This window comes from Tamandua tetradactyla, chromosome 5, assembly GCF_023851605.1.
Source record: "Tamandua tetradactyla isolate mTamTet1 chromosome 5, mTamTet1.pri, whole genome shotgun sequence".
Lineage (NCBI taxonomy): Eukaryota > Metazoa > Chordata > Mammalia > Pilosa > Myrmecophagidae > Tamandua > Tamandua tetradactyla.
The window spans coordinates 88,786,891-88,812,788 of record NC_135331.1 but is presented as its reverse complement, the minus strand read 5'-3'; the positions used below and the strand labels follow the sequence as shown (position 1 = coordinate 88,812,788).

Here is a 25,898-nt window from a genome sequence, read left to right as displayed (position 1 = left end):
AAATTAATTATTAGGAGTATTGAATTTAGACTCATAACTACTGAGTTCAAGTTATGACTCTATTATTTAGTACCCTCTCTGTCTCCATTTTCTTATGGATGAGGCAGAAAGAATAATATTCTTCCAGATTTGTGGTGGCAAATCAGGTAGAATATCCCCTAATAGTTCAGAAATCCACAAGGTACTCAAGTAATTTGCCTGTGGGATGGAAGAAGGGTGAATTAATTACAGCAATTGCAACCTAAAGGTCAAAGCCTGAAGCAGACAATCCTGGTAGAGAGATACAGTTTGCCTAGAGAGGTAAAGGGGGTGGCGTGGAAGTGGATGGTGCGACAGGCTGAGCAAACAGTGTAATCCTGATAGGGGGCAGGTGTGCATAGTTTTGAAAAGACATTGAAGGAAGTCACGAATGTGGTCTCATGCTATTGGTTTCAGATTACACATGACTAATGGGTTGAGCAGCTTTTGTTTTTATAAATGGAAGCTTGAGTTAAAACCGCCTGCCCAGAAGAGGAACTTGAGGACTCAGAAGGAGGGAATTTAGGAAGTACCTAGAAGAGATTTATCCTATGGCCATACTCTTAGAAAAAGCATGACATCCTTGAACGTATAGTGCCTGTGTTGTTACCGCAGTTCTTTTTTGTTTAATCCAGTCCAGGCTCCTGGTGAACCCCGCAGCCCCAAATAACATTGTTGAGCTTGAGGAGCTTTATGCTTTAAGCCTGCACTGCCAACTGCCTTCCTCTTCTTGGGCATGAATCCAGCCCAGGAGGAAAGGCTCATCTTCTAGATGTCTTTGCCTGAGAGGACTTTGCTGCCCTCCACGCCCACAGTGCTTTCTCTTTTAAGCTCACTACCCATATTGCATACTTGCTCTCACATATACTCTTTCTGTAGGTTTGTTCTCACTCCCTAACTAACCTATAAGCAAAGTGATGAGGAGGTAGTCTGTATCTTTGGGTATTCCTTGTAATGCTTTGCATAGAAACCCTGTGGTTAGCTCAGTGCAGATGAGTGGTGGTCCAGCTGGAGAAGGAGACACGGGGAAGGAGAGGACCCACTCACTCTTTCCCCCTTGGGTAGTGGCAGTAAAAGAGCGACAGCACGTGGGAACCTGGCTGAGGTTTCATAACTTCTTCAGTCCTAGTGCTACATCGCTGTTGATCAAAGAACACAATGGACGGGGCGGCTGAAATATTCCTCCGGGTTGGCTAGAGGTGGGGGGACACCTACAGTTTGTAAAAAAAAAAGTGGGGCGATCGGAGTTGGGAGGAGAAAGGAAGGAAAAAACTGCTTCACCGGGCACAGGTCTCTGGGTTTTCTGCCTGCTTTATCTAAAAAGTTCCCTCAGGCTGCACATTTATAGAGAAGTGAAATCTTCTCCTGCCATTTCCTGCTGCAGCCCCACAGAATGTTTCACATCTCCTTTGGCTGCCGAAGCGGACATCGAGACGGGAAGGAAACTCCTCTCAGCCTCGCTGCCACCGGTGGAGGGCCATGCCCTGAGTGGACCGCGCTACAAGCCTTGGTTTTGCCAGGGCTGAGCTTGTAGGATTCCCAGACCCTGGTCCCCGGAAGGTTAGGCTCTCTGCCTGCGTTAGGGGGAGGGAGTGCAGTGTGCGTGGAGAGTGTGTGTGAGAGGGTGGAGATTGACACTTGAAACTGAAAAGAGAAAGTGGAAGTGGCTGTGGTTCTAAGAGCAGCAGGAGCTCTGAGAACCGGAAAGATAAGATGTGGATGGATGGGGCTGGGCTGGCGGACCTTCCCTTGCTCCTTTTTGCAGCAGAGGTAACCCCTTTATCTGAGTCATCCTAGTCCTGGTCTGTAGTGAGTGTGGGTGCATGCTCATATGCGTGTGTGTGGATATATGTGTGTGTGTGTGTGTGTGTGTGTGTGTGTGTGTAGCAGTTGTATGAGGAAGGGAGTGCAAACTTCTAGACTTTGGTTCTGAATATATCAGTATCTGTTTTTTGTACCTGTAAAATGAGGACAATTAACAAATCATTGAAGACTAAATGGAATAGCATAAAAGACCTGCCTAACATACAGCCTGTCACAAAGTTGGATCCCCGTCCCTCACCTTCTGCCCACTCTAACACATGTGATGGTTTATTAGAGGGATATAGTACAGGATAGTCTTGCAACACTGGTGGAGTTGAGTGGGGGTGGTTGAGAAACATGGGCGGAAGTTTGGCTAATCTCAGTTAGAAACACAAAGCAACTCTTTGGGTTTCGGTATTGATCCTTATATTTATTTTTGGTCCACATTTTCTCTTCTTTCTTCAGCAGATTCTCTTGGGATTCAGAGACTTTGGAGACAGGCAGGTAAGTGTGGTGTCCAGGAGTTCCCTCCTAATCCTTTTTGGTTTAGTTTGTTATTAAATCGAATCTTTTAAGAGCATTCAGCAACTAAGGTAAGAAGAGGCAGCCCCGGAGCCTTCTGGAGAGCAAAGGGAAGCCAATTTAGGCTTTTAAATTTGTGATGAAAAAAAAAGCTACCACTTTCTTGTTCATTGTGGGATAAGGGGAATGAACTGCTATTTAAAATATGTCTTTCCCAGAAGAAGGAATGAAGCCTCATTTTTCTAGAGGTTTCATAATACAGAGCCCCACTCCTGGGACAGACGGGGCTGGTGGGGAAAACACTCGGGGGAGTTTGGAGGAAGACAGGTGAACTTTGGGCACTGGACCATCACCTCCTGTTTACCAAGGGAAAGTAGAGTTACCCTGTGGTCTGCCCCCGTGCTCGCTCAGAGAGTAGGAGGGTGGGGTTTCCTGGCCCCAGAAAGCAACTATCCAGCTGAGGACTGGTTAGAACAGAGGAAGGAATAGAGGTCCAGGTAGGGTTTTTCCAGGCCTGTGTCCCTGGATCTATAAGGTGGAGCTGTTTCCCGTATTCTGCAGCCTTGTTTCCCTGCCAGGAGACTCTGTATTCTCCATGCCTCCTCCTTTCTCAGCAACCCTGCCTCTGCCACCTGCTCTGCCCTTGAAGGACAGGACAGACCAAAGTTTATGTGATAGCTTCCTAGGTACACTTCCTTTAAAGAACAAGACGGGTTTTCTGGTCTCAGTCTTTGGGAGGACTTTGAGAGGAAAAAGGTGAAGCCATGGGCATAAATCCTGGGTATATCAGAGCATTCATTCTGCCCTTTGATCTAGGGAAACTCGACCTACAGCCTAGTTGTTCATAGAAAAAAGAATTAAGAAACCGACCAGGAGATCCGTTGTCTAAGCCTTGGACAGGATGAGGTCTGCCTAGTAACTGATGATGCTACATTGAAACAGTCAACTATTTGTCTACTTCTGACCCCGCCTGCTTAGCTAATCTGGCGCCTCTCAGTTTGGGACACCAGAAATACATGAGCTGGTAGGAGCAGGTTTAGTATACAAAAATCACTCATCTAGTGGAGATCCAGGAGCTCAGGCCAATACCATCATCCGCTCGGTATCTAGAGATCATCTATCCAGGCTGGGGCTTCTGGTGCAGGCAAGGACCCAAAGCCCCTAGAAGAGCCGGTGTAGGGGACTAAATTCCCACATCTCCCCAGCGTAGAGCATGACCTCACTGCTGTCGCTGCTGCTGTGCCTCAGCCTGGGCTGCACCGGAGTAGGTAAGGACATTCCTTCCTGGGATCCTGCTTCTGTTTGGGGACTGGGGTTGCATTTTGCTATTGGACTCAGATAGCTCAGACTAGTTTGTCCCTATTATATAGTCTTATAGCACTTTGTACCGTACCTTTGTAACAATTTTAATAGTAATTAAACCATATAATTATCATGTAATATATATCTGCTGCTGGAATGTAGGCAGGGGCCATTTCTATCTTGTTTACTGTTGCATCCCCAGCTCCTAACACCATGCCTGGCATGTAGCAGGTGCTTCACAAATATGTGTGGAGTGATTATCTAATAATCTTTCCGGCACAGAATAAGGCTGACTCTTTTCCTTGACTCCTTTACTCCCTCGATTATTTGCCTCACTGAGGGTCTGTGTTCTGGGCAAATCGTTGTGTTTAAACATGCAAATAATCTTATTTGTGATGCCACTCCCCATACATTGACTGACATAAACAGAAACTTGGATCTGTAAAATTCTCAGCTGCTACAAACTATTTCTTAAGTCAGTATGTGGGCTTGGTCAGCAGTTGCTCGTGCTTGACTAACTGGATATCACTGAGACTTGTGTTGCCACACTTCTGACCGACTTCCCTGGCTCCTTTAGGCAGCTTTGTGGCACATGTGGAAAGCAGCTGTCTGTTGGATGATGATGGGAATCCAGAGGATTTCACGTATTGTATAGCCTTCAACAAGGATGTACTGACCTGCTGGGATCCACAGGAGGCCAAGATGGTCCCTTGTGAGTTTGGGGTGCTGTCTATCTTGGCCCAGAGACTCTCAGATTACCTCAACCAAAATGGAAGCCTGCTCAAGCGTTTGAAAAATGGACTCCAGGACTGTGCCACACATACCCAGCCCTTCTGGGGGTCACTAACCCACAGGACACGTAAGGAGAGAAGGGTGCAGGGAAGCTATTAGGAAACACAAATAGGAGAGGGGAGGTCATGGTAGATCCCTCAGCAGGCAAGAGGTTTGAGAACTGGTCAGGAAGGAAGCAAGAAAATGTGTGAACCTGAAATGTAGAAAGAGGGGTGGGTTGACTTTCAAGGGGAAACGAATTGGTTGATGGGGATGGAGCAGAAGTAAAGAAGGAGAGATGATGTTGATGCTGGTGAGGAGCCACTGGTGGGAGAGGAAGTAGAGGGCAGGGCAATTTAGGATGCAGAGCCAAATTCAGCCAGGGAATGTGTCAGAATAAACAGAATGGCTTTTCCTGAAGTGCCCTGCCTCTTTCCCCCAGATTCTGTTGATCTAGGTCCGGAGTGGGCCCAGGCTTGTGAATATTTGTCGAGGCTCCCCGGGGGATTCTGATGTTTTCCCTCTCCCCTGTGGTTTGAGAATGCCTTGAGGATTCATTCGAGAAAACTTGAAAATCTCCATAGGACAAAGTAGGGGGTCTTAGGATGAGGTTTCTGAACCAGCTTTCTCAGAATTACCTGGGGTGGGGCTGGGTTGGGCAGAGATGTGCTTGCTAAAAAATCCAAGTCCATGAGTATTGCTTCAGATACCTTGAATGAAAATATCTGGGGATGCAGGCTGGGTAATCTGCATCCCAACATAATGTCTTGGATTTTTTTTATTAAGGTTTTGTCTGAAAACCATTAAGGTAGAGGCAGCAGGTAGGAGGATAACCTAAGAGAATAAACTAGTAAAAGAGTCAATACTGACAATCTCATTAATCTGGACTTCATTAATTCCAAATTTGAGAGTTGGTCCTGAATTAGGCATCCTTCCTTTAGCCAAGGAGAAAAGGCTTTATTTAGAAAATTAATTTGTTAAACAAGATTTCAGGAAAAATTCTTTTCCCATTTTTAGAAACTCCAACTTCAACCCAGATCACTGTTAGTTCATGTACTTGAAATACATACAGTGACTTCTGAAACAGCTTGCAGTTCAGATCTGGCTTCTACTCATGATCAAACATAATTTTGGATGAAGAAAGAAAGAAAGGGGAAGCAAAAGAGTGGGAGCAAATAAAGAGTGAAGCAAGAGTAAATTCTAACTTCTCATTTTCTAAGGGATGTGTGATGACACAGGGTGGGTAGGTTGACAGAGTTCTGTGAGGAGATGGAACAGGAAGAAAACCAAATTGGAGAACAAACCAGAATGCTACCTTCTCTCATGACCACGTTTCCTCTTCTGTGCAGGACCACCAACCGTGCAAGTAGCTAAAACCACTCCTTTTAACACTGAGAAGTCTGTGATGCTGGCCTGCTATGTGTGGGGCTTCTATCCAGCAGATGTGACCATCTCATGGAGGAAGAACGGGGAGATCATCCCCCCTCACAGCAGTGCCCATAAGATTGCCCAGCCCAATGGAGACTGGACATACCAGACCACCTCCCATTTAGCCTTGAATCCCTCCATCTGGGACACCTACACCTGTGTAGTGGAGCACATTGGGGCTGCTGAGCCCATCTCTCAGGACTGGAGTAAGTGCATGTTAGGCGGGCGGGAGTTAGGGTTAACTAGCTTACTGGAAGTTGGTAGGAAAAGGAACACCAAGATTATTGCAGAAGGGGTTGGATGTACATAAGTACAGGGTGTACAATAGAGAGGGAGATGTTGGGGATGGGAGGTGAGTCTGGAGGAACTTATGGAGGGCTTATGGCTGGAGATGGGATGATAGGATAAAGCAATGGAAAGGTTTAGCTATTGTTGTGGTTGTTGTGCTCTTGTGGTATGATTGATGTTGTGTGCGTGTTTGGGGGTTGGGGTTGGGAGAGGATGATTATCTGGAGAACAGGTTATAGATTTGGCAACCATATTTTTGGAACCAAAAAGTGTGATACAATGTTTTAGGCTACTCGATTTCAAATAGCTTGTTGTCAGGTCAGAAATGGGAGTGGAAGAAATAAAGAAAGTTGCAGAAGAAAGAGGACTTTCCTTTGGTGTGAGGATAGAACTGAATTTGGGGGAGGAAAAAGCCATAGGTGGTAGACACTTGGGTGTACTTGCTTGGGGGCTAATGAAGAAAGGTTCCCACGGTTGACAGTTCAAGATAGGGAGAGAATTTGCACACATATTTGGGGATTCTTGGCATAGAAAAGGGGAGGAGATAAGGAAGATGAAAGTTGTCTACGAAGAACCAGTCAATGGAATCCAAGACTGGCTGCTGACACCAGGCCTTCCCTGGGGGGAGTATTGTGTGAGCTAGCATGGGGAACGGAGAGTGGAACACACACATTCACCTAAGGTCTCCTGGGGGAAAGTCCTATTTTAAGGGTCAAAAGGAGTTTCTTTTGGTGGCAGAATGTTCATTTTAGCATGGGAAAGGAATTGATGGGACAAGGTTCAGAGTATGACAAGCTCCAGGAAGTTGGGGGCTATAGAGTGGATGGAGACAGGTTTTGGGAGGACACATGGGAAATCTGGATATGGATAGGTAGAAGACCAACAGACACTTGGATAACTCTCAGAATAGAATCACTGGAAGTTAGAGGAGGTGAAAGACATTTTGACAGGAAACTGTTCAGATGGGAAAAGTAAGGGAGTTAACATTGTCGTCCCTGGGGATAATGAAGAGGGGAGTTATCCTCCAGTGAGGGTGGCCTACGGGTGAAGGAAGGAAAGGGATGCTCCACTGTATTTGAGAAGCACTGGAAGCTGGGGTGCTAACCTGGAGAGATAGGTTTCCCAGGGTTTCTCTAGGAACAGGGGCTTGCAGGATGGGGGGCTTGAGAAAGGCCATCTCTTTGGGAGTGGGTTGGTATGAGTTAGACCTTTGATGCTGGGATAAAAGATCTTTGAGACTTTTAGGTGGAGGTCACAATAAATTAACTTACTCTGGGATTGAGCAACAGATATTGGCTCTAGTAAGATTCTATTTTTTCAGCACCAGGGCTGTCCCCAATGCAGACAGTGAAGATTTCTGTATCTGCAGTGACTCTGGGCCTTGGGCTCATCATCTTCTCTTTTGGTTTGATCAGCTGGCGAAGAACTGGCCCCTCTGGTGAGTGGTCCCCTGAACTCCCATCTTCTGCCTCCTCCCAGTGTCTGCTCCCTTTCTGTTGGTGATGGATTATCCCATTCCTACTCCATTCACTGTGAATAACCCCAGATACTTTTATCCACAAAGACTCTCCTCTAATCAAATATCTTCCTCTCCTAGGCTACACTTCCCTCCCTGGGTCCAACTATCCGGAAGGTAACATCTCTGTTGGTCTGTCTGCCAGTTAACCCTTGGGGAGGACAAGGCTGGGGTCAATATTGGGGTCAGCTAATAGGGCTTTCTAGGAAGGTGAACCTTCATGAAGATCTGGCCAAGGGCATGATTTAAGCAGCCATTGTTGGGATTAGGGGCAGGGAAAAGGAGGAGTTGCCCCCCACCTTCTAACCAGGGTGTCTGTGAGGAGGGGAATGAAGGTGGCTCCTTTGTGGTAGTCCTTGGTAACCCAGGATTTTCACCACACCCTATTAAGTGTTCTGACATGGGATGGTTACAGAGTCAAAGATGGAGTCAAGTTGGTTGAAGTCTCATAACTCCCTTTTATTGCTTCTGCAGGTCGGCACATTTCCTAGAGGAAGAATACTATATTCCTGTCCCAAGTAAGGAGAGATTCAAATTCTTAGTTCTGCTGCTGTGCCCCTCCAAAGTCCTCAAGCCCTCCCACCACCCCATTTTTTTGGATCCTGTGGTTTCTCCATCCAACTCTTTGAATTTCCCTGTCCTCCATATGTAAATCTTCACAAGTTGGAGGAACTCATTCTTGGGAATATTCCATAACCAAATTATTGTCCAGGGCTCTATTTCTGGGGGGAATATAATCTGGGGAGAAAGGTTGAAGGACCCTCTTGGGGTCCCCATTGTATCACAGAGGGCAAAGTTGCTGGTGGCAATCTCTGAAGAGTAAACACTGGTGGAAATAGTGTTTATCCAAGTCTTTTTCCTGGGGCCTTGGGGAGGGAATATGGGCTTTATTCTCTCCTACTTAAATGGAGTCAGCGGATCCTTCCACACTTCCGTCTAGACACCACAGAATTTGGGGCAGTTTTCTGGCTTATAATTCATATGAAGAAATTAGACTATGGTGGGATGGAGTGAGGGAGACGAAGGAGATTAACAGTTTACTTACCTTGTAAGGGATCTTAAGGGAGCAAAATAAGTTCATACTTGTAAACTCCTAGAATATTGCCTGGCATATAGGGAGCCTGTCATAGTGATTTTAGACATTATCACTTAGTGAGCTTTCTGGGCCAGGCATTGTGCCTGGGGCTTTACACGACTTATTTCATTTCATCCTCATCACAAACTGGGTGGACCCTAAAATAGTCAGGATCAGGGGGCAGAGCCTAAATTCAGACTTGAGTTCTGGGTAAAGTTATTTCTTTCATACCCTGAGCAGGGAAGGAAATACACCTCAAATGCCTGTTACATTCCAGGCACTGGATTAAGTGCTTTATGCTTGTACCTTGTCCACTTTTCATTAGAATCCCATAAGGAACAATGTCTATGTATCACAGACTGGGAAACTGAGGTTCAGACAGGTTAAATAATGTGCTCCAGTCAAAGAGCAAATTTATGCTAGCATTTTGTCTCCCTGAACTAGAAATAAGTGTATTATTTTACTGTGAGAGTCTTCATGAGGATGGTCACACCTTTCTTTAGAGCCACTCTTCCAAACCCAAGTGACTCCTGGCGTTGGGGTGTAGATTTCACAATGTAGAAGAAATCACGTAGCCTGGTGGTGTTTGTTTTCCACTGAAGGGTGACACCTGCTGGACACAGTAAGTTAAGCTGTGGAATTGTTTTGGAATTTGAGTTGGGTAAAGGGCAAGGAAAACAAACCGGAAATGAAGACAATGACAGGGGGAGCTTAGGCTAAGGAAGTATTGTGGAGCGGTTATGAATGCATCCTTATGTGGATATCTGTGGGGAACACACAAAAAATCAGGATCTGAAGAGCTGGGGGAAGGGGTCTGAAGACAGATTGGGTCGTCTTCCTGTGTGCCTCTGTTCATGGTTGGGGGGTGTGTAGGGGAGGAGTCATGGGGGCTAAAACTCTCTGTCCCTTGACTTTCTATGCTGATGGGGGCCCGGAGAAGAGTGATTTAGCACTGTTCATACAGACTGGATGTCCACAGTAGGTGCTCAGTATTTATCCAATCTATTGATTTATCTCCACCATACCCATGATTTGTTTCCTCAAGAGGGATCCTTGCAACTAGGACACCTCTTCTGGAAGGATTTTCTTTAAGAAGTCAATGGAAGGGGAAAGTGCTCATGAATTCAAAATAGTTATTCTCCGAAGGAGTCCATACATATAAGAAGGAAAGAAGAAGCCTACTGCATGCTGGGGGGAGCTGATTGCTAAATGGAATCTCAGGAATCCAACCTATAAATCTGATCTGTTTTGTGTTTCATTTTAATCTTCCATTGACTTTTACTGTTGTTTGTTTGTTTGACAACACAAATTCCCTTAAAATACTAATTATTCTCAGGGTGGGGCTTTGAGTCTTGTCTATGCCAGGACAACTTTGGAGGAAAACCGCACATTCAAGGAGTCTGAATTTTGGTCACAACTGTGGGATTCAAGGCGACAGGACTCCAGAGGGAAAATACAAGAGGTCAGCTAGTGGGCAGCTTCTAGTTCCCTGTGTGGAGATTCCCTGGCAGGCTTTCCTCTGCCCTAATCTTGTAGGGGCATGTATTTTGTTTTATAGGGAATGTGAGGAATAGAAAAAAAAGTCATGCAGGTTTCCTGGGAGCCAGAAAGTCAGGCTACAATAGGGAGAAAAGGGAGAACATATGTGTCATTCCATGGAGAATGAGTGGTGCCTGGAAGGAAGGTAGATAAGGGGTGGAGTGACAGTGGATCAACTCCAGGATTGTGTAAGGGAATGGAATGCCAAGAAGCCAAGTGTGTGTATGTGAGAGACAGAGAAAGAGAAAGGGAAAAAGTCATGAGAGAGAGAAAGAGAAGATCCTTCTGGATTATACCTAATCGGAGTGGTACAACACATCAAATGTCTTCCTCCCTTCAATGTTTTGTGTGTTTAAAAGCAGAATGTGGAGCTGGAATTGACTTTAAAGGTCATCTAGATCTGGCCTAACTTTCCACATACAAAAGAACTGGGCCTGTGTCCTTGAGAGCAAACACAGTGCAGGGAATTTCTTCAGTTCTCAGCTTGGGTACCCATATTTTAGAGAAATGTATTGACCCCAAATTGAGGTTCCTCTTTTGACAGTAAAAGACAATGGGAATAAAACACAAATGTACAGCGAGAGTGTTTCTCCTGATAGAGAACGTGCCCCCAGGCTCCAGGTCCTCTTTACCCCCTCGCCTTAGCATACATTCACGTCCTATGGCATAACATTGTGAAAGAACAAACAAGGGTTGATACTTAATCTCCATGTCTATCTATAAAATTTATTTTTAGATTATTTTCTCAAGTAATTATGTTTCTAATGTACAACTGGGCAAACCAGATGACAAATGAAGATGGATTCCAACTCCACCCTTACTTTGTTTATGGTTGGAGAACCTGCTGTTCCCAAGAGCCCTCAGACTTCCATGAAATGGGACATGGGCAATTCTTCCTTGGTCTTCTTGCCCTCTCTTGTCCAGACCACTCCTTAGGAGCTGCAGCGAATGGAGAGGCTGCAATCCCACAGAGATTGTTCCCCAGATAGGAGGACTCCATGGCTCTCCTGAGCGTTTCTCTCCACTTTTCTACTGCATATGAGGCTATCAAGACTCTCTCGCCAGGCTGGTCTGGGACGGGGAATGAATAAATGGTTTTCATGGTGTCAGGGTTCCAACAAAAAACAGACAGCACATTAAGAATGGGGTAAGTGAAAAAAAAGCTTATTTGCAAAGAGGTGGGTGTAGGGAAACCACAAAGGATAGTTCAGTATCCTGGAGTCAGCAGCAGCCGAGTTGCTAAGGTTCAAAGAAACAAAGGACAGGAAGGGTTGCCAGAATGCAGAAAGGAGAGCAAAGTCCTGTGGAGTTGTCACCCTTATCAGCAACAGTCCTTCCCTCAAGGGGCAAAGACAGCCCAAAGTGAGGTTGCAAGGAGGGAGCCTAGGGAATAAAAACCCTGACCTCACTCCTGTTCTCCCTCTGCTCTCAGGCCAGGGCTCTCCATTGGCTGAAAGCAACAGCAAGCCAGGGAGCATGGAAGCCTGCTAACGTTTTCATACAAGTCACACCTGGGGCAGACACCAGGGTGGAGCCATGTGGAGAGCAGATCTGGAAGGACAAATGGAAGACAGCTGGCACATTCTCAACATGAAGGAAAAAGGACAAGGTTGGGGAAGAGACAATTGTAAAACTTGGGCTCCTTTTGGCCTTGGGCAGAGACAAGAACTCAGAACAGTGGTAGCAAGAGAAGACTCAGTTTGGAGTTTTCTGGGGGCTATTCCTGGGGTAATACTCATTTTGGCTCTCCCCAGCATGAGGTTTATGTAACTCTCTGCAGCTCTCTATTTTTTCACTATTTATTATAGTAAGTTTATTGAGCTCCTCAAAATTCAACTTGAATTTCAATTGAGATTATACTGAATTTAGAGAGCAATTTTGAAATAATTGATATTTTTAAAATTTTATGTAATCCCATGTAAAAGCAGAGGGTATTTCTCCATTAATCAAATTGTTTTGCTTGTTCTTTATTAAAGTTTTAAAAATTCACTTTCTCATAATAATTTTGTTTTACTTTGTCGAGTCTTAGACACTTTATAACATCGGTTGCTACTGTGATTGATATCTTATATTAATTTTATTTTCAAATTAGGTGTTTCTGGTGTTGAGAAATGCAACCAGTTTTTATTTGGACTTATATGGTTATAATGGTTTTTGCTTTTTGGTTATCATGGTTTATTTCCAATTGGTTCTCTCTCTCTCTTATTTTCCAGGTAGATTATAATATCATCTGCAAATACTTACTCCAATATCATCTGGAGTTTTCTCTCTTCTCTTGCAATCTATAAAACTCTTTAGTTTTCTCTCTCTCTGTCTCTGTCTCTTTCTTTCTCTCTCTCTCTTTCTTTCTTTCTTCTTTTTTTAAATAGCATTGACCTGGAACTCCAGAGATATATTACATAGTAGCATGATAATGCGGATCATCATTAAGAAGATAAAAATTAAATTTTCTCCATTAAGTACAATGTTTTCTGTAGTTTTTTCCTGAATTAAACTTTTAATTTGAGATAATTGTATAAGCACATGCAGTTGTAATAAATACTACAACGAGATCCCCAGATCCTGAGTTTTCTTTACCCAGTTTCTCCCAATGTCACATCTTGTAAAGCTGTAATACGATATCATAACTAGAATATTGGCATTGAAGCAGCCAAGTGAAAGAAAGAAAAAAATGTTCCATGCAAATAGTAACCAAAAGAGAGCTGGAATGGCTATATTAATATAGAAAACATAGACTTTAAGTAAAAAATGGTTACAAAGGGACAAAGAAGGACATTATATGTTGATTAAAAGGTCAATTCAACAGGAAGATAAAACAATGATAAACATATATGCACCTAAGAACTGGGCCCCAAAATATTAACAAATATTGACAGAACTGTAGGGAGAAATAGACAGTTCTACAATAATAGTTGGAAATTCTGATACCATATTCAATACTAGATAGAACTTCTAGACAGAATATCAACAAGGAACTAGAGGACTTGAACAACACTATAAACCAACTAGATCTAACAGACATATATAGAACCCTTTACCCAACAACAGCAGAATTCTTTTCATATGCACATGGATCACTCTCCAAGAAATAACAAATGTTAGGGCACAAGAGAAGTCTCAATAAATTTTAAAAAGATAGAAAACCTACAAAGTAACTTCTCCAACCACAGTGGAATGAAGTAGAAATCAATAACAGAAGGAAAATTGGGAAATTCACAATTACATGGAAATTAAACAGCATGCTCTTTAACAATCAAAGTATTAAAGAAGAAATCACAAGGTTCAAATAGAGTCGAAAGGCTACTCTGGAGATTGCTCTTACTTCAGGTAGGCCTTGCTACCTATCATAACCTCCCAACCCCCAACCAGGACCATTCCAGCCAATCCTAAAGAACGCCTGGGGCAATATATAAGATTCCACATGGGTTCCTGGCACTAGAGTAACTTTCCAGAAACCTACAACCTCCAGATGGGTCCCTGGTACAGATAAGTCCTGAAACCCAGCCCAGCCTCTGCAGAACATCAGATAGTCCCATTTCCCTACTGCATATTAGTGACACACCCTTGCAATATAAAAAATTTAGAATTGCCATAGCCCAAACAGCTCCAAAAAGAGGTATGGAAAGATCAAAGGTGATGGTGGAATTATACATAGGAGATAGGACTTAACAAATGAATATGAATGCTGAATCATTAAATTGATATCTCTTTTAGTCTCCAGTATTTTAGAGCAGCTAGAAGTAAAAACCTAAAATTGTGAAATTGTAACCCATGTCAAAGTCTGAAATATGTTCTACAACTAATTGTGGTGCTGCCCTTTGAAATTTATAGCTTTTTTTGGTATATATATATTATTATTCACAAAAAAAGGACAAAAAAGTCGATTGTGATGATAAAAAAAGTAAGCCCTCTAGCCTCCGATATTCTGGGGCAGTTAGAAAGAAAAAATATGAGAGGATCATATGGTAGCCCATGATAAACTCTGGGACCTATCCTGTAACTACTTTTTGAAGAGTACTTTGAAAACTACTGCTTCTTTATTTCTTTGCTTTGTGTATATGTTATACTATACAATAAAAAAAAGTTAAAAAAAAAAAAAGAAATTACAAGGGAAGTGAGAAAAGACTTAAAGATGAATGAAAACAAACACATGACCTACCAAAACTTATGGGATGCAATGAAGGCAATGTGCATAGGAAAATTAACAGCTATGAATGCCTGTATTAAAAAAGGAGAAAGATCTCAAACCAATAACCTGACTTGAAATCTGGAGGAATTAGAAAAAGAAGAGCAAAGTACATCCAAAGTTAGCAAAGAAAGAAACTGTGGAGATTGGAGTGGAAATAAATGAAATAAAGAATAGAAAAGCAATGGAGAGAATCATCAAAACTAAAAGTTGGCTCTTCAAAAAAAAAAAAATTGACAAACCTTTAGCTAGACTGACAAAAAAGATGCAAATAACTAAAATAATAAAACATTGACATTACCATCGACCTTACATAAATGAAAAGGATTATAAGAGAATGTTATGAACAATTGTACACCAATGAATTGAGAAGATTTAGACAAAATGGAAAAATTGCTAGAAACATGCAAATTTCCTAAACTGACTCAAAAGAAATAGAAAACTTCAACAAATTGATAATGAGTACAGAGGTTGAATCAATAATCCAAAAGCTTCCACCAAAGTAAAGCCCAAGACCAAATGAATTCACTGGTGAATTCTAAACATTTAAAGAAGCGTTAACACTAATCTTTCTCAAACTCTTCCAAATAATTCAAGAGGAAGGGAAACAGCATTATCCTGACCCCAAAGCCTGATAAAAGCACCACAAGAAAAAACACTATAGACCAATTTACCTTATAAAAATAGATGGAAAATCCTTGACAAAGTATTAGTGAACTGAATACAACAGCATATAAACAGATTGTACACTACAACCAAGTGAGATTTATCCCTGGAATGCAAGGGTGGTTCAACATATGAAAATGAACCAATGCAATAAACCACTTAAATAGAACAATGGAAAAAAGTTACATGATTATCTCAGTAGAGCCATAAAAGGCATTTGAAAAAAATCTAGCATATTTTCTTGATTAAAAACTCAGAAAACTAGAGACAGAAAGGAATTTTCTCAACATGTGAAAGGCTGTTTATGAAAAACCCACAGCTGACATTATACTCAATGATTAAAAGCTGAAAAATTTCCTCCTATGATCAAGAACAAGACAAGAATGGCCATTTTCACCACTGCTATCAATTGTACCAGAAGTTCTAGATAGAGCAATCAGGCAATAAAAATAAATAAAGGTATCTAAATTGGAAAGGAAGAAGTAAAACTACCTTTATTTGGACAGAACATGATCTTATATATAAAAAATCCAAAGTAATCCACAAGAAAACTAGTAGAGTTAAACAAATATAGCAAAGTGGCAGTGTATATGATAAACACTCAAAAAATCTGTTGTGTTTCTAGACCTAGCAATGAACAATCTGAAGAGGAAATTAAGAAAATAATTGAAAATAATTCCACTTACAATAGCATCTAAAAGAATAAAATATTGAGGAAGTCATTTAACTAAGGATATAAAAAACTTGTACACTGAAAACTACAAAACTCTGCTGAAAGAAATTATAGAAGATCTAAATAAATGGCAGGACATTCCTTGATCAAGAATTAATATTGTTAAGATGCAATACTACTCAAAACAATCTACAGATTCAATGCAATCCCTATCAAAATTCCAGCAGTCTTTTCTTACAGATACGGAAAATCTGTTTGTCAAATTCATCCAAAACCTCAGAAGGCCCTGAATAGCCAAACAACTTTGAAAATGAAGAACAAAGTTGGAGGATGCACACTTCCTGATTTCAAGACTTATTATGTAATGATAGTAATCACAACAGTGTGGTACTGGCATTAGAATAGCAAATAGACCAATGGAATAGAATTGAAAGTCCAGAAATAGACTTGCACATCTATGGCCAATTGCTTTTCAACAAAGGTGCTAATTACATGTAATGGGGATAGAATAATCTCTTCAACAAATGGTGTTGGGGAAACTGGATATCCACATATAAAGGAATGAAGAATGAAGTTGGACCCATGTGCTGGTTTGCAAGGATGTATGTCCCCTAGAAAAGCCATATTTAATCAAAGTTCCGTTTCTTAAAGGCAACCATTTCTTTTAATCCCTATTCAGTACTGTTTGCATGAAATTGTAATTAGATCATCTCCCTGGAGATGTGACTTAATCAAGAGCAGTTGTTTAACTGGATTAGCTGGAGGCGTGTCTCCATCCATTCGGTGGGTCTTGATTAGTTTTTGAAGTCCTGTAAAAGAGGAAACATTTTGTAGAATGAGGAGATCTCTGACAGCAGAGAATGACATAGCCATGAGAAGTAGAGTCTACCAGCCAGCGGCCTTTGGCGATGAAGGAAAACGCCTCCTGGGAAGCTTCATGAAACAGGAAGCCAGGAGAGAAAGCTAGCAAATGACGCCTTGCTCACCATGTGCCCTTCCAGATGAGAGGGAAACCCTGACTGTGTTCACTATGTGCCTTCTCACTTGAGAGAGAAACCCTGAACTTCATTGGCCTTCTTGAACCAAGGTATCTTTCCCTGGATGCCTTTGATTAGACATTTCTATCGACTTGTTTTAATTGGGACATTTCCACGGCCTATAAACTGTTAACTTGCAACTTATTAAATTCCCCTTATTAAAAGTCATTTCAATTCTGGTATATTGCATTCCAGCAGCTAGCAAACTAGAACAACCCCTCCTTCATATCATATAAAAAACTAACTCAAAATGGGTCAAGGTCTTACAAATAAGAGCTAAACCACTAAGTTCTTAGATGATAACACAGGGCAAATCTTCATGACCGGACTCAGCAATGGATTCTTAGCTATGACAACAAAAACACAAACAGCAAAATGAAACAACAGATAAATTCAACGTTATCAAAATTAAAAACTTTTGTACATCAAAGACATTATCAAGAAAATAAAACAGTCTCTGGAATGCAAGAAAATATTTGGAAACAATATATCACATAAGGGCTTAATATCCAGGATATAAAAATAATTTTTACAGCATAATAACAAAAAGGTAAGTAACCAATTAAAAAATGGGCAAAAGACTTACATAGACATTCTCCAAATGTCTTCAAAAAAGATATACAAATGGCCAATAAAGTTTATGAAATGATGCTCAACATCATTAGCCTTTAAGGAAATGCAAATTAAAACCACAGTGAGATACCACTTCACATCCACAAGGATGGCTGTTATTAAGAAAGAAAAAAGAAAAATAACAAGTTTTGTAGAGGATGTAGAGAAATTGGAACTCTAATTGGTAAGGATGTAAAATGATGCAGCCACTGTGGAAAGCAATATGGCAGTTCCTCAAAAGTTAACCATAGAATTTCCGTATAAGCCAAGAATTCCACTTTTACATATATACTCAAAGTAAATGAATACAAGGTCTCAAAAAGATGTTTGCAAACCAGTGTTTATAGCAGCATTATTCTCAATGGCCAAAAGTTGTAAGCAATTCTCACTGAGAAATGAATTTGATAAACAAAATATGGTACATATACACAGTGGAATATTATTTGGCTATAAGAAGGAATGAATTTCTGAGACAGGCTTCAACATGGAATAACCTTAAAAACATGCCAAATGAAATAAGCAAGGCACATAAGGACAAATATTGTGTGATGTCATTTATAAGAGAGATTGAGAAAGAACAAATGAGCAGAGACAGAAAGTAGAGATTAGTAGGGATGAGGAGGAAAGTGGGTAAGGGAAAGCTTTTTCTTGGTGGGCATTAAGCGTTTATAAAGAAAAATTAAATAAATAAGCTGGGCATATTGGTTTGGATCTATTTCTGGGTTCTCTATTCTGTTTGATTAACGTGTCTATTCCTTCACCAATGTCATATAGTCCTGATTAGTGTAGCTATATTACATTTAAAAAATATTTTTATTGATAAATATTCACACACATATATTCCATACATGGCAAACAATATCATCACATAGTTGTGTATTCATCACCATGATATATAACATTTTGAAATCAGACTGAACCTTCCCATTTACTTTTTATCAAGATTATTGTAGCTATTTTAGTCCTTTATCTTACCATATAAATTTAAAAATAGTTTTCAACATATCCTCACTTCCAGATGGAGATAAAAGTCCATACTCCCCACTCCGTCTCCACTGGTCAACCAAAGGGAAGGAGAACTTCTTATAGCTGGGCTTTTCTAGAGTTCTGGCTCCCCATGTGGTCTCAAGTGAGCCCACGGGGCAGAGTCTCATTCCTGGTAGGCAGGCAGAAATGAAAGTCTTGGCTCCTACTTGGTCGTCTCTGACACAACCTCAGTGGACATGCTGGGGCAACTTGTCACTGCTTCAGGAGAGTGAAAGTCTAGATTTCCCATTCACGAGTGGGTATGAGATCACAGTTTGCTGTCTCTTTCCTGGTCCTTTGGCTAGAGAGAGAGCAGGTTTATGTTGGGGCATTTTCAAATCTGGAATATACGCGGCAAAAAAACCCAACCCAAACCAAACAAAAACCAGCTCTGTGAACTCATCACTCTATCATTCTTCATCTTTCATGGCCCCTGTCTGGTCTGCCTTCTCATCTCCTGTCAGGCAGGGATGAAACAGAGGTCACATGCTGGCTGCAAAGATATAGCAAAGCTGTCTCTGTGGGAAAAGGCACCTGATGTCCTGAAAAGACTGAAGTGTTGCAAAGCTGCTTGAGTCTGGGGTGGAAGGAGGCCTTGGGAAACTTGTGTAACTTTTGACTCATGCAGTCACAAGGAAGCAGTGAAGCAGATGGTTCAGCTGGTGCTTCCTCCTTCCCTGTTCTTTAGTTACATTTTTTACTTGCTTTACCTCCCAGCCCTATAAAATAAACAGCACTGAACCTCTCAAGGTCTTTGAGTCTCCATCAGAGCCCAGAGTCCCACCTGGGGTCCCAGCTTTAACTACATCTTTGTCTCTTGTATTTCTTTCTCAATTCCCTGTCACCTCCCTTCAGTCCTGACACTGTCTCTCCCTTTCTGAATCTTTTTTTTTTTTCTTTTTTGTGTGCTGTATGGTGGGGTCACATTTCATTATTTTTCCATGTGAGTATCCCATTATTGCAGCGCCATTTGTTGAATTTTTGTTTTGCTTGTTTGTTTTTTGGGAAGTGCATGGGCCGGGAATGAAACCCGGGTCTCCTGCATGGCAGGTGAGAATTCTACCACTGAACTATCCTTGCACCCCTGAATATTCTTATATATTTATTTAATAGGGTTCAGAGCTTTTAGTTATACTTAGTGGTATGAATAGGGAAAAAGCTATTCCATCTTGCTGTAGGTTTTTATGTACAACCTTTACTAAATAGGTTTCCTTTTATTCCCAGTTTTCTAAGGAGATTAAAAAAAAATTATAAATAGGTGTTTAAATTAAAAAAATAGTTTTCTAGTATTGATTTATTTCACCATATGTATTTTACCTTTTATAATGTGGTAAATTGCATTGATTTTGATGTTAAATATTTTTACATTCCTGGGATAAATCCTATTTGCTCATCCTATAGTTACATATTTACTGTTGATTTTATTTAGCTAATATTTTACTTAGGGTATTGTACTTACTTTCATTAAGTATGGGCCTAAAACTTGCTTTTCTTGTATTTCTTTATTTGTCTTTGTAATAAAAATTCCTTTGAAAAATGAGCTGGGTTTTCTTTTTTTTCTTCTGGGAAAAGTACATAACTTTTCAAAGGGCCAATTTTTTGTTTCATTAATTTATTTTATTGATTTTACTTTTCTATTGATAGCTATGCTTATTTTTATTATTCTTCCTTCTCTCTTTGGGGTTTTTCTTTTTGTTCCTGTTTACCCAACTTTTGAGTTGAATGCTTAACTCATTCATTTTCAAATTTTTTTTTTTGTTTCCTGGTGAGTGTATTTAAAAGTAAAAAATTTCCTTCTAATTTCTACTTTAACCATGTCTAACACGTTTTGATGTGTACGTTTACATTTTTATTCAGTTCTAAGTATTCTTTATGTTCTTCATTTTTCTTTAAACTCAAAGATTATTTATGGAATTTTAAATCTATCTGTGTTGAAGTAATTTCAGACTTACAAAATAGTTACACAACTAGTACAAATAATTCTTATGGATACTTTGTGCAGATTGAACAAATTTGAACATTTTGCCATATTTGCTTTCTCTTTCTTTTTGTCCCTCTAATTTTTTTTTTTAATTATTTAAAAAAATTTTTTTTACATGGGCAGGCACCAGGAATCGAACCCAGGTCCTCTGGCATGGCAGGTAAGCATTCTTGCCTGCTGAGCCACCGTGGCCCACCCTTTCATGACTCTTTACTACTACATATTACAGTATGTTTCCTAAGAATAAGGACATTCTCTTACGCAGATGTAGGACAATTACTACATTCAGGAAATCTATGTTGGCTGTCATACTATATCTATTTTATAGTCCACATTCAAATTTCACCAATTTCTGCAATATAAACTCATAAACCCATGCCCACAATCCAGAATCATGCATTTCATTAAGTTGTCATATCTCTTTAATCCATTTTAATTGGGAAGGGGTCCTGATTTATTTATTGAGCCTTTATTAATAACCCTGAGCTTAAATAATTTTATTGTTCTGATCTTCAAGGTCTCTCCTTATTTTTTTTCCCCAGTTTATCTACCAGTTTCTGAGAGAGGTTTATTAAAAATCGCCAACTGCAATTTTAAAAATCCACTTCTATCTGTACTTCTTTCAATTGTTGCTTTATAAATCAAATACATTAGGCTGAGGGTTTCTTTTCTCCCATTTAGAAGTATCTGTGTGACTCAAGCATAGATGGCCTCAGTCCTGCTATCCAGTACCCTCAGAGCACTTTGCTAAAGCCTTTCCCCGTTAGTCATTTTCCTTCCTACCTTCTAGTTCCCCAAATTCCTCTCTCCAGCCTGTGCTGACTGGGACAGCATATCACTGTTATTATGTGACAGTGTTTGGCATTATGTCTGCAACAAATGCTGTTGAATTGACCGTACTCTTTAGATTTGAAGCTTTAAAGCAACAGAGGGTTTTTCTCTCTATAGGCTTCCACCCCAATTCCTTCTTCCTGCAGTGCTCAGTAGCTGCCAACAGGAAATGATACCACCAGGCTCGTGCCCTAACTAGAATGAGTTCTTGAGTGGGAGTATATATTATTTGTTGGTGGATCAAAGAGCTGATAGGAGTTTTGAACCTTTTTTTTTTTCCCATGGGAAGATGAACTCGAGTTCCCTTTCTCCTTACTGTTTCACTGGAATGTATCAGGTTAAGATAATTGTGGAATGTCAGCTAGATTACAAGGCAACATTTTTCATGGCAGAAATCATCCCTGGTTAGTGAAATATGTCTATACGGGGGAGATCAGTGGTAGGCATTTAGACTTTGGAGGCTTATGACCAGAACTGAATAAAAATTAGTTGGGGAGCACAGGCCGTGGATTCCGAATATGGTGTGCCCCCTGGCTTGGAATCTGCCCCCACAGGCTGTTACAAGATGCGATCCTTGTCATGTACGAAGTTTTCTATCCTAGGATGGCTCACATCTGCCCTGCGGTTTTATCTGTCATGACCAAGCATTTTCCCACAGGAGAGTAGGGTTGAGAAGCAGTACTTAAGGCTATTGTAAGGATTCTTGATGAAGGTGTGTTTAATGCTGTTACACTGATGTGCCCTGTTTCATGCCCAATATCTTTCTACAAAGCTAAGTAAACTAGATGTCAGGTTACAGGCCATTATGTCTTTTGAGTGTGCGTGTGTTAATTTGAACCCACGACCACAGCTGATTTAGAAAGAGTGGGCATTGCAGATTTTTTTTTCACTTTAAAAATAACTTCCTCTTCATTGCTGAAATTATACTGTAAATAAACAAATAGTAACTAGAATATCAAATAATATTCTTTGGCCAACATCATAATATTAGGATACAGCTTCCAGATTTTTTGGACAGAATTGAAACCAAGATGAAATCGCAGTGATTTCAGCAAGATGAAATCGCAGCATCTGTGCAATGCTTTGAAATACAAAAAAATCCTTTCATGGACATTTTCTGATTTGATCTTCTTTTCCTTCTAGATTCTCTCTTTTGCCTCTGTATAATCAAGCACCAAGTTTTATGTTTCAGACAAAAAGTACTTCAGAATAGAGAGAAATAAGATAAAACCCAGCTTATCAGAACTGGCAAATTCAGATAATAAAATATATTCAATACATAGAATAAATAATAGAAAACATTTGCTTTAGGCCCATATCCGCCTAATTAGAGGGAGACATAGAGAACACAGGCTACAGTGGCTATAAAGAGGGGAAAGAGATATCAGAAATTTAACACTATTTCCTGTTACAATGTTTTCCCATCCTTGGTTGGGTCTTCGCTGACATCTACTGGCTATAATTTTCAGTGATTCTACCTCAAGATAATACAGCCTATACTTGTTATTTTCAGTGTCTCCAAAAAAAAAAAAGAGTAAAAAATAATAGCTTAAAAATTTAGTTATTTATAAATTCATCCTTTTATTTTTGTTACGGATACTGGAAATGCTTCTGTTTATTATTATTTTTTTTTATTTTATTTTTTTTTTAAAGAATTGTTTATTTTATTATTTTTTGTTTGTTTGTTTGTTTTTTACATGGGCTGGGGCCGGGAATCGAACCGGGGTCCTCCGGCATGGCAGGCAAGCACTTTGCCCGCTGAGCCACCGCGGCCCGCCCCTCTGTTTATTATTTTATGCATTTGCTGTGTCCCTGAAAAGCTTGAATCATACTTTAAATATGAATCATATCTTTAATAGGAGTCACTCAACCATAAGCTTCATGGGGGAGAGAATTGTGTCTGTCTTGTTCACTCTTGTATCTCCAGCACTTTGCATAGCATTAAGCTCATGGTGGATATTCAAAAAAATATCTTCTGAATGATTGGAATATAATTGAAAATTGCAGCATTTGAAGGAACTTGGTGACAAACCATCTTAAAAAATGTAAAGCCAATTAATATTCAGTAAATTATAGTTTTGGTGAAACAAGGCTTTTCATAAACAGAAAAATTATCTTTTAAACAAACCAGTGGGGACTCTGAGTTGAATAATTTAATACAGATTTAGATCTGGAGGACATGGCAGATGTAATCTCCTACCCTCTTATTACTGAGATGGAACAGCTGGAGCTTAGGGAAACTGGAAAAAGCTTACCAAAACCACTACTTAGGGACAGCTATCTAAATATTAAATTATGTGTGGCTAGCATTTTTTCGGAAGGAGTTCTTAGGTTTTCTTCAAGTAACAAGTTTCCCTCTAACCTTCCCTCTCAGTGGTTTTAAAGAGTTCCTAAGATTCTTTTCCTAACCATTCTCCTAGATTTTTTGAGAAGCATGATTTTGGAGTAGTAGAACGAAGGGAACTGTTAGTTCCACAGTCCAAACAATTCTTGCTTTTTATCTATCCTTTTGGATTTCCAACTAACCCTTTAGGAATTGTTTCCATCCTTTAGGAATTCTACGTAGCCAACATGTGATTTATTCTAATTTAAACTCCTAGATTTATGTTTTAGAACATTCTTCTTTCACCTGTTTGCTTGCTCCAATAGTTCTTTTTCATATTTTTTTGCTTGAGTATTTTTTTTTAAAGTAGATTCCTACGATTAGGTCATTTTACCTGTAGATACTAATTCATAAAGATTAAAAAAAACCCATTATCACTGTGCTTTCTTCAGTGGCACATAAACTAAAATTAGAACAATACAGAGAAGATTAACATAGCCCCTTATGCAAGAATGAAATGCAAATTTGTAAAGCATTCCATATTTTTACAGCTGATTATCGAATGAAATTATTCAAACAAACATCCCCCCCCCCACATTATTGGCCACTATTATTCCACCGAACAGAATTAATGGTGATTCTTCAATATAATCTAATATTCTGTTTATTTTCAAATGATACCAATTATCTCAAATATGCCTTTTTACAGTTTGTTTAAATCATGATCCAAATAAAAGTCCACAGTGTTACACTGAGGTTTTATGTATCATAAGTCTCTTTATAACACTCCATTTACTCCTTCATTTCACTTAAAAAAAATTTGTATTAGAGAAGTTGTGAGTTTACAGAACAATAAAGCATAAAATACAGGATTTTTTATCCACCCTGTTACTAACACCTTGCAGTGGGGTGGGACATTTGACATTTGTTGCAGCTCATGATAGTACGTTTTTATAATTGTATTATTAACTGTAGTCCATTGTTTAGATTAGGATTCACTGTGTATTTTAAAAAATAGATTTTGAAATTTTAAAATGCATTACATTTTTTTATTGTGTCACAAACTAATATTTTCTGTTTTAACCACAACTACCCTTTTAACATAATTTCAGTGCTGTTAATTACGTTCACAAAGTTATTCTACCATCACCACCATCCATTACCAAAACATTCCTTTATTCTAAAAAGGAATCCTGTACATTTTAAGTCTTAACTTCCCATTCTCTAATCCTTTCACTTTTTATTATAGAAAAATTTAAACATATACATAAAAGAAATACTAGTTTAATTTTCTTGTACGCATCACCTGGTTTTCCACAGTTACCTATATTTGCCACTTATTTAACCTCTCTCTCCCATTTTTTCTGAATTATTGTAAAGTAAATCCCAGAAATCATATAATTTTACCTTAAATATTTCAATATAGAAAACATTTTTAACCTAACAACAATGCCTTTATCATATCTAACAACATTAATTTCCTAAAATCACAGAATACCCATTCTTTGTTCCAATTTCTCCAGTGTTCTTAGAAAGTCTCTTCATAATTGGTTTGTTAAAATCAAGAACTGAACGGTATCTACTCATTGCATTTGATTGGTATGTTTCTTAAATATTACTCAATATTTATTGTCATTGATTAATTGAAGAAACCAGGATGGATACTTTCCCTGTAAAAATTTCTACATTCTGGATTAAGCTGATGATTTGCTCATGGTATTGCTTTACTTGTGTAAAGAAAATGCACAAGTATTTACTTTTGTAAGTAAGTAAAGTAAATTTACTTCCGGTCCCTGTGTCTTCTATAAACGATTAGATCAAAGCTGATAGGTTACTATTCATTTTTATGTGTGATGCTGTGTGCCTCTATAGTGCTTATCAGTGTGTACATAATATTGGATTGCCCACTATTTATGACGCTAAGATGACCAGTAGGTATAGCTGGAGTCAATTAATCATAATACATTTCCTGGTTAACCTTTCATTTAAGGGTGACAGCCTTTGGTGATAACTGCCTAGATTTATTATTTCATTCAGCATTGCACATGGTTATTTTTTAATTCTATCGTTTCTTCTGCATTTACCTGCAATTCTTCCATAAAGACCTTACAGGTATTTTGTTACCTTGATAAACAGTTCATATAGGAATAGCATATGTGATTAATTCTTTCCCTTCATTTATCATTTTGAAGAGAATGAGTTGGTGCACTGGCCATATCCAATGGTAAACAGTGAGGCTTCTTAAAATATGAGGCTTCTTAAAATTCATGAATTTTAATGTATTTATCGTATTTCAATCCA

At 39.6% G+C, this 25,898-nt stretch overlaps 1 protein-coding gene and 1 non-coding gene across 9 annotated transcripts; both read left to right on the top strand.

Annotated features, from left to right (window-relative positions):
• Positions 1-1,399: 1,399 nt before the first annotated feature.
• Positions 1,400-12,808, top strand: LOC143684464 (HLA class II histocompatibility antigen, DM beta chain). Of its 8 annotated transcripts, XR_013176042.1 has the most exons (10): positions 1,401-1,578; positions 2,287-2,325; positions 3,160-3,611; positions 4,223-4,504; positions 5,766-6,050; positions 7,454-7,570; positions 7,730-7,765; positions 8,123-8,166; positions 9,227-9,345; positions 9,769-11,688. XR_013176042.1 is itself a non-coding variant. In XM_077161447.1 (9 exons), exons 3-8 carry the CDS (start codon positions 3,557-3,559, stop codon positions 8,137-8,139), a joined length of 792 nt encoding a protein of 263 aa, XP_077017562.1. In that variant the 5' UTR covers positions 1,401-1,578; positions 2,287-2,325; positions 3,160-3,556; the 3' UTR covers positions 8,140-8,166; positions 11,695-12,808. The 8 variants fall into 8 exon arrangements, 7 of the variants coding, with proteins under 7 accessions (XP_077017566.1, XP_077017563.1, XP_077017562.1 ...); XM_077161447.1 differs by lacking the exons at positions 9,227-9,345; positions 9,769-11,688 and adding an exon at positions 11,695-12,808; XM_077161449.1 differs by having other exon boundaries at positions 9,227-11,688.
• An 11,228-nt stretch (positions 12,809-24,036) lies between these two features.
• On the top strand, positions 24,037-24,144 carry LOC143685380 (U6 spliceosomal RNA). Its single transcript, XR_013176621.1, has one exon. It is a non-coding gene; the product is annotated as a U6 spliceosomal RNA (small nuclear RNA).
• The last annotated feature ends 1,754 nt before the right edge of the window (positions 24,145-25,898 follow it).